At 38.4% G+C, this 9,036-nt stretch overlaps 1 protein-coding gene across 1 annotated transcript in view; it reads left to right on the top strand.

Moving 5' to 3' along the window:
- The first annotated feature begins 390 nt into the window (after positions 1–390).
- The window catches only part of LOC122092018 (zinc finger CCCH domain-containing protein 32-like), a 10,240-nt gene continuing 1,594 nt past the window's right edge, over positions 391–9,036 (top strand). The window contains exons 1-6 of the mRNA XM_042662304.1: positions 391–767; positions 941–1,086; positions 1,483–1,548; positions 1,777–1,896; positions 2,000–2,284; positions 2,371–2,688. Of these exons, the coding sequence (XP_042518238.1) occupies positions 674–767; positions 941–1,086; positions 1,483–1,548; positions 1,777–1,896; positions 2,000–2,284; positions 2,371–2,688 (1,029 nt within the window). The 5' untranslated portion in view covers positions 391–673. The remainder of the gene's footprint in view (positions 768–940; positions 1,087–1,482; positions 1,549–1,776; positions 1,897–1,999; positions 2,285–2,370; positions 2,689–9,036) is intronic.

Consider the following 9,036-nt stretch of genomic DNA (forward strand, 5'->3'; position numbering starts at 1 on the left):
TGTCAATCAGGTGTAGGCAACACCAGCGCATGAAGCCATTGGAAAGACATTCGAGAGCATCTTCAACTCCTAGGGTGAGGGGGTGAGGGTTGTGGGGTGGAGAGTGATCTTTTCGTATCTATCAATGTTTTTCGGGTATAGACAACAGACACCAGATTGAGAGGGTTATTTCTCTCCTACAAAATACACTGAATTAGGTTGTGATTTTCAAAGTGAAAATAGAGAGATTAGGGTATTATCGTAATTTCTGACAAGATCAAACAGTTATATGTAAATTCAGAAGGACCCCTGACGCAATTTTATCTTTATTTATTTATTTTTTTTCAGTATTAAATCCTCAAACGAACCATTCTCTCTCTCCATGTTTGGCGGGTATAAAAATAGACGGAGAGAGAGAGAGAGAGAGAGAGAGAGAGTGTGTGTCTGTCTGTGTGGAACCAGAGCAGTCACACGACAGAGGGAGAACAAGAGACTCAAACCATTGCCACGGTTCGCGACATTCGTCTCCTCTCTGTAGTCTGTGTTCCCGTGATTCTCTCTGCGCAAAAAGCTCCCATTCGATTGGATATCACAGAACATTCTCAAACAATCTAGAACCACCGACCCCCTCACTTCCTCGCTTCACTTTCCACTGTAAATTCTTTTAGCTTATACAGAAACCAAAGCCGCAGCAATGGAGCAGTACGGTCGAAACCCATCCATGGAAGGCAACCAGCCGGATCCAACAGTCGAATGGAGCTCTCCAGGAGCGGAGGCCGGGCTGGAAGGTTACTCCGTACCCTTACTCCTCCATTTTCCTTTGGTTCCTCTTAAGCTTCGTCTCATTCTCCGCGGGAATTTTGGTTTTTGCGAGCTCTGCCGTTAGGGTTCATGAAATGTTGAGGTATTTGATTATCCGAATTGTGGGTTTCTTTTTGAAACTTTGATTCTTCTAATGCAGAGTCTATGTGGCAATTGGGATTCGGCAGCAGCAGGGAGTTGTACCCAGAGCGTCCCGGCGAGCCTGACTGTGTCTACTATATGCGTACCGGATCTTGCGGTTATGGTGCCAGGTGTCGTTTCAATCATCCTCGCGATCGTATTACGGTAACCCCCTCGCGATCACCGTTTGTTTTCCGTTCCCATTCCGTACAGTTTAGGGCTACGTTCTGTATTGTTATTTTTTGATCGGCTTTCCTCGTGTGAATGGCTGAAGCCCCCTGACGATTGGTACAATTCGGTTTGATCTTGTAACATGTGCAATTCCGAGTGCTTATCGATTTGGTTGGATAAATGTTGATTTTGCACTAATCTTGAGCTTTTTTGATGTTCTTAGATTGGTGGTGAAGTTGTGGGGGAAACCCAATCCTCCTTCTCGGGATTGTTGTTATAATTTTTGTGATTATGTTTGGCTTTGTGTCACTGAGCTTGATTGGTTATACTTGGAATGTAACCGGCATTTGGGCATCGGTCAATTAATTTTAAATAATGAACATTGGTCAGGTTGTGGGATCTGTAAGACCCTCAGGAGGGGAGTATCCTGAAAGAGTGGGCCAACCTGCATGCCAGGTACTTTGCTAGCCTTGTTGACTGGTTCTTATTAAGTATTTGATTGCAGACAAATGCTTCACATCTTCGGTCAAAAGTTAAAGAAGTCGAAACATGTTATCTGCTGAAAGGAGATAGACGGAATAGCTGCCATACCACTTCTATTAGTTTGTTTCCTTGTCGTACAGAATGGTTATTGGTTAGGCCTTTTCTGTTAACAATTTCATTATTATTTTTTGTAACGTGCAGTATTATTTGAAGACTGGGACTTGCAAATTTGGTGCTTCCTGTAAGTACCACCATCCAAGACATGGCAGTGGATCAGTGAGCCCTGTATCACTAAATTATTATGGATTCCCACTGCGACCGGTTTGAATTTCTTCATTTCTGACTCCTTTTCTTTTTCTTATATTGTGTTGGCATCCAGAAGATGCATGGTTGAAATAGCTTAAACTGAGTTTAATTGGAACAGGGTGAGAAAGAGTGTTCCTATTACATGAAGACGGGGCAGTGCAAGTTTGGTGTAACCTGTAAATTCGATCATCCACAACCGGCAGGTGTATCAGTGCCTGCGTCTGCATCTCCATTTTATCCGACGGTGCAGTCTCCTTCAGTTCCTACTCAGCAGCAGTTCGGGGTAGTCAACTGGCAAGTTGCGAGGCCTCCACTATTACCTGGTTCATATGTGCAAGGAGCTTATGGTCCTGTGCTGCTTCCTCCAGGGATGGTACCTGTTCCAACCTGGGGTCCTTATCCTGTACGTGAATAAAAACCTTTTCCTTTCTTCTGGTATTCAACAAAAATTTACAGTTTCTTATTGGGTTGTGAGTCCACCTAAAGCAGGGACCTGTTAGTCCAGTAGCATCTCCTACCGCTCAACCCACTGTTGGAGCAGGTTCAATTTATGGGGTGTCGCAGCTATCTCCCTCAGCACCTGTGTATCCAGGACCTTACCAGATGCTACCTTCCTCTGCTGGACCTTCTAGCAGCACTCATAAGGAACACTCATATCCTGAAAGGCCCGGTCAACCTGAATGCCAGTACTACATGAGAACGGGAGAATGTAAATTTGGTTCCACGTGTAGATATCATCATCCGCGGGAATGGATTTCACCAAGAACAAATTGTGTCCTCAGTCCTATGGGTCTCCCTCTACGTCCGGTAAGTGTTGCATTGACAACTCTTTGCTTATTACTTTATCTAAGGCTAGAGTTTGGATTGTTTACTTTCTTGAGACTGAGAATTCCCACCACAATTAGATTCATGGTGTTCAGATCCCATTTTATAAAATAACTTTGTGACATACTCTTTTGAATATCAATTGTCTTTAAAACCCATAGCCAAGCTGTAGTTCTTACTATTCCTCACTTCTGTATTTTAATTAACAACCATATCAAATCCTCCCCCACCCCCCAAAAAAATGTGATGCCACAGCTATAGAAGCAGCTTATTCCTTTCCATTTTTCACGTTCTTTTTTGTTCAATTATCTGAATGTCTGCTCAACTTCAGATTCAGGCAATTCCAACAAATTTAGCTACCAAAGGAACTGGTTGTTGGTTTGGTACAGAGGTTGTTGTCCCCTTTTTATACTTTGTTCTATGCAAATGTTGGAACTTTTGGTTTTGGATTCTGTTTTTAATCTAAATGCCCCCGCTTTTGGGTAGAAATCTGGAATGCCCTTTAGGTGGGGAATTATCTACTAGTTCTTGTCGTGATGCAAGAGTAGTTGGAAGCTGGTATCTTGTGCACTGCCATCAACATGTCGTTTTGAGGTTCCATTATTTAAGTGTTGATCTCTCCAAAGTGAAAATCTAGGGAATTAGAAGATACAGTACAAGCGATAAAGCAAGTAGTAATGTGAAAATGCTGGAACTGCTCGTTTTGGTTTGTGTCCTTAATAAAAATGCCCCCCCCCCTTTCTAATGTTGTTCTGATGTGTATCAACCTGTACCAACTAAAACAGGAACAAAAGTGAAGACCAAATTTCCAGATTAAAGAGAAATTACATAAAACAAAATCAACTATTTAGAAGGCCAGATAATGCAGGTCGAGTTCTCCTCTAATGGCCTAGAATGTCTGCTGAAAATTTCAACCTGATCCATGAGTTGGATCTGCTGGAATGATTGGAGTATGAGACCTCAAAGTTTGACTATTAACTGATCCTTTTGACATCAGGTTTCAGATTCAATACACCCACTAGTAGAAATGAGACCCAACAGATCTACAAATATCAGTTATTAAATAACCTCCCAAAATAGCAAGTATTGAATCCAACTTGGAATAGGAATGTAGCATTCAACCAGAAAAATCAAAACTTGACTGTTGGAGAAAGTTAAGAGCACTGAATGAATATGTACGGAATCAGAAAGTGGGTCAGACCTGTATATGACCTATTACCCAAAATCCCATAAAGAGTACGAAAGTTATATTGTTAGTACTGCTCGTTCTGCTGCAAAATATGGTTGTGTAGTAATACTGCTGTAACTTGAATTGAGTTTTGATAAGAAAAGAGTAAAAGAGAATAAAAGAACTGAAACCTGGGCTTCCCACCGCAAAGTATGATTGGTTCACCACAAGGAAGGTCGCTGTTTCATCACTGCCAAGAAAACAATTTTCTGTAGAGTAAAATTGTGGGCTGCATTTGCTGGCCTGTATTTTAATTATAACAACAACAAAAGACAGTTTTAAGTAGATTTGGATACTCCCTAGATGTCCCCCCCATACAAGCCATTCCATACTTTTAAAACTCTTAAAGAAAATAAGATAACAACTTAAATTTAAACAGTGAACCACCGGTTCAACCAGAACTTAAACTCTTAAAATAAAATAAAATAAAATCAACTTAAACTAAAACAAAGTTGACCCAGGCAACTTTAAGCCTGTTTGCATTAGGGCTGGGCCACATTAGGCCTGTTTCTTCTTGGACTGCCTATGCTGTTAAGTCTTCAGTTCTGTATCACCCTCTTTTGGGTAGAAAATCTTAATTTCCTTTGAGATGGGGAATTATTGATTAATTATTTTTCATGTGATGCACGACAAGTTGGAAGATGCTAGCTTGTGCACTGCCTTCATCAACATGTCGTTTGCAGGTTCCATTAATTGAGTATTGATTCGACTCAATAAAGTGAAGATCTAGAGAATTGGAAGTTATACTACAAGTGAGAAAGCAAGTAGAAATGTGGTTCATACAATAAATTTTCGTAAAAGAGATGATTATATAGAACCACTAGCTTCTGTTGTTAAAGCTTTGAAAGTTGGTGTAGTTACGTAAATATAAAATTTGTTGGGGACCCTTTATGCCATACATCTATATTTTTTGCGGATTATTTGCTTTATGAGTTCAATTGGAATTTTGAAAATAAAAAAAATTAAAATGAATTACTTACCAGATGGATCTCAGTTTGGCTGTGCTGTCTCTGCTGATGTTGTGTTTTTATGTGCCACGTTATACGTCTCCTAGTTGTGCTTTTTCTTTCTATTTATAGTTTCTTTTTAATTTTTAGTTTGAATATCCACCCAGTTTTTGTGTTTACGAGGAAACCCCTTTCTCATTGCAGCAATATGTTTAATTTATGATTAAGAAACTTGTTGCTTGATGCTCTGTGCTTTCAACTAATGTGGTAAAAATTTTTAAAATGAGAGAAGGGTGGGGAGTGGGAGGGCATGGACTTGGGCTTATTCAAAATCATATAGCTGCTATTAGGGATGGGCTTTGGCTCATTCAAAAGCATATAGCTATGTAAATTGGAAATCTTTTTTTTTTTGTTATCTCTTTAAGGAGGGGTTTTCTGGATTAGATGGATGACTTAGACAAGGTTTGCATACCAGTTCACTGGATGGTTTCTTCAGGAGTTCAAGTGGCATTTAGCAGGGGGAGACTGATGTGCCCTTGTTTAGTTTTCTTTTGCCATTGATGTTGCCTTGTGCATTAACCTATGCTTAAATCAGAGTGGGTGAAGGTAGGTTTTTGGAGGATTTGTTTTCATATAATGATTGTTCCTTCATTCACTGTTCTAGTTTTGAAGACAAATCCATGTTAGTGTCAGTAATAGCTGAGTTAATGATGGTTTATGAGAATTTTGTTGGTTATGTCCAGTTATCTGGATTAAATATCATTCCATCCAAAAGGAAGGTGCCTGTGGTAGGTGTGGTGGGTGATATAGTGGACTTAGAGACACCTTAGACTACTCATAAACTGTGGGAGAATCATTTTTTCTGTTTTTCTTATTTTGACATGGCTATTTGGCAGAACCAGTTCTGTATCCAATTATTTAAGACTTGTGTAAGTGTTTGCCTCACTCAAATTTGCATACCTATGTTTCTGAATATTTTCCTTAGGACAAAAATACTAAGTATGTTTCTGAATACTTTCCTTAGGACAAAATTACTAAGTATGTTTCTGAATATTTTCCTTAGGTCGAAAATACTAAGTGGCACAATAGTACTTGAATACTAAGATTTTAAAGTGGTTGATGGACTTCATTGCCAGATGGTATGATTATCTTACTCTTTGTCATGTTGATGGTGGCACATGGAGTGAGATCCCAAGGAAATATTTTTTTGTGGCTTTTGTATTAACTGCATGTTGCTATGAAGAACTTTTACTTCCTCATCATCATCTAAAGCACCTAGTCCTTTTTAGAGTGGCCTGTGGTGGCAAATTTGATAGAAGTGGAAGATAATTCCAAAATTTTGATACTCAAAGCTAAAAATAAATCAATTTTGTTTGGCCAGAAAGAAAAAGCTAAAAATAGATTAGTATGCCAATGTTTTTTTTTTTTTTTTGGGGGGGGGTGGTTGAATGCACTTGTAGTCTCTTCTTGACTTTCTTTTGGACAAGAGGGTAAGAAGTACACCTAAACATCTGCATGGATTGTAGGTCCAGTTCTTATACTTGTGACTGAAATTTGATGGAAAAACAGGTTGCTGGATTTTATGACTGGGATCCTCTCTCTCTCCCTACTTATTTGATGATTATTATTATTTTTTTGTGTCATCCACTTGTGTCCTCAACAACGATGATTATTATTTGTTCATGTCAAAATTTTTTTAGCAACGATATTGTTATTTACTGTTTCTTGTGCTCCACAGCTAGCTTATGTTATTGTTTTTCGTGGTTCCCAGCAACCTTATGCTGTCTTATGTGGTTTCCAACAACCTTATGCTGTGCTATGTGGTTCCCAACAACCTGATGCTGTTATTGTGGTTTCTAACTACCTTATGCTTTTATTTGTGGTTCACAGTTACCTATGCTATTCTTTTATCTATCTTCTTTGTGAAGTTTATTACTTGCCTTCCTTCCTTGAGATGGACTTATGATGTTGTTTCTGCTATGATGTTTTGGCTTGCAATTGGTATCCTCTGCCGTTTATTTTGCTTGTTTCTGTTTGGGCTTATTCAATACAAAGATTTTTCTCTATTGTTGTGCTGATGGCTGTTGTGTGTATGATTGTATTGTGATTGGATGCTGTTTGCTGGTCACAGGCTTCTACAACTGATTTATCTATTAAGTTTGGCTCTGCTGGTTATGTCTGTTCTAGTTGTTCCAAGCTGGAGCCTAGGATATATATATGCTCTAGCTTGAGGGGAGTGTTAGAGTTTCTACTCAGTTCATACTATTTATTGTCTTCACTGTCTAATGTAGGGTTAACTTTAAGTCTCTTGTGTTCTTTTCTTATTTACTTAGCATGGGTTACTTATGTACTTTCTCACTTTTAAGTTCCATAAATTTTGCTCACCACTGTGAGCCCTTCTCTCTTCTCCTTCTTTCCTTCTCTTCTTCTTCTACACAGATGCTGGTAGTAAAGTTCAGGTGTCATACAGATTCCATGGTTGATCTCCATAAATCCAACTTTGCATTTATCCCAGCATTTGTTTTATTCACCAAAACAATATCATCTGCAAAAGGCATACACCAAGGGATCTGATCTTGAATGTCTCTAGTCAACTCATCCATGATTAGTGCAGACAAACATAGGTTTAGAGCTGAACCCTGGTGTAATTCAACTATTATTGGGAATTCACTACCTATCCATGCACAGTTCTTGCGCTAGTCACTACTACATGTCTACATCATTATACATATCTTTAATTATGTCAATGTATTTACTCGAAATATTTTTCTTCTCTAGTTCTTTCCAAATTAACTCTTTAGGAACTCTATGATAAGATTTTTCTAAATCAATAATGATGAAGGTCTTTCTTATGTGCTCTAAATCTTTCCACTAGCCTCCTAAGAAAATAAAGAGCTTCTGTGGTAGATCTCCTTGGCATAAAAGTTATCCGAAATATTAGTTTCTTGTCTCAGGAAAGATTCCATTACTTTCTCCTATAATTTCATACAATATCTCATGAGTTTAATTCCTCTGTAATTATTGCAATTTTAAATTTCACCTTTGTTTTATAAATCAGTACCACAATGCTTCATCTCCATTCATTTGGCATTTTCCTTGTGCTCAAAATCTTGTTAAATAGCCTAGTTAGCCACGATAATCCACAAATTCCCACATTCATCCAAACCTCTATGGGATACCATCCGGACCTACTCTACTTTACCAATTTTCATCTTTTTTAAGGCCTTTTCTACATCATTTGCCCTAATTCTCTGTATATTTGTAAGATTTGTAGTTTCTTGATGATTATTATAACCTTCTATGATACTATTACTAGTATTATTTTCATTTAGTAAAATATAGAAATAGTTAGTCTACCTCTATTTAATCCCCTCATCGTGGGCTGTGCGCCAACACGCAGACCAATGAAAGAACACGTGAAGGCATTGACAACGAATGCAGGGCTGTCTTTTCACGCGGCCCTGTGTCTGAGCTGAGGGCATGACCAGGTAGTGCCCTCCCCCCCTAAAATATTATCATCCTCACTTTTCATACATCTAATATGCTTGAAATCTTTGCTCTTCATTTCCCTCAGTTTGGCTCGTATTTAGACCTTGCTCCCCTTCCTATGTGCCTAACTTGTTTTAGAGATCTTTATATTTTGTAGCCCTTGCTTTCCCCATTATCTTTTTAACTTCGTTTCTATAGAATTATACCTTTTGAAATCCTCTTCATCCTTTTTCCTTTGCCAAGTTTTAAAAACTGGATTTCTTAGCCTTAATTGCCGTTTGAATTTCTTCACCCCACCACTAAATCTCCCTAGAGTGTCGTATTCCTTTAGATTCAATCTAAACATCTTTGGCTGTTTTTCTAATCCAAGCATCTATCTCGTTCCACCTTTATGTTAGGGTCATCATCTATATCCCACCTTCCATGAGATACTAAAAAAGTTGTCACATTCGACTGGGTTGATAATTTGCATCTTATAGCCAATTCTTAGTAGTTACTTTAATGCAGTGAGCTGTAAATATCTTAAATAACTTAAGAATAGAACCAAGTGGATGGTACCTCAGTTATCAATTTTCTGGGAGAAGGGGTTAATATTTGATTTACTCTTATTTTAGGTAACAAGGTGTGTTGGGAATTTTGGTTCTATGAAGTTTTTTTTTTTTTTTT

The sequence above is a fragment of the Macadamia integrifolia genome, chromosome 10, assembly GCF_013358625.1.
Source record: "Macadamia integrifolia cultivar HAES 741 chromosome 10, SCU_Mint_v3, whole genome shotgun sequence".
Taxonomy (NCBI): domain Eukaryota; kingdom Viridiplantae; phylum Streptophyta; class Magnoliopsida; order Proteales; family Proteaceae; genus Macadamia; species Macadamia integrifolia.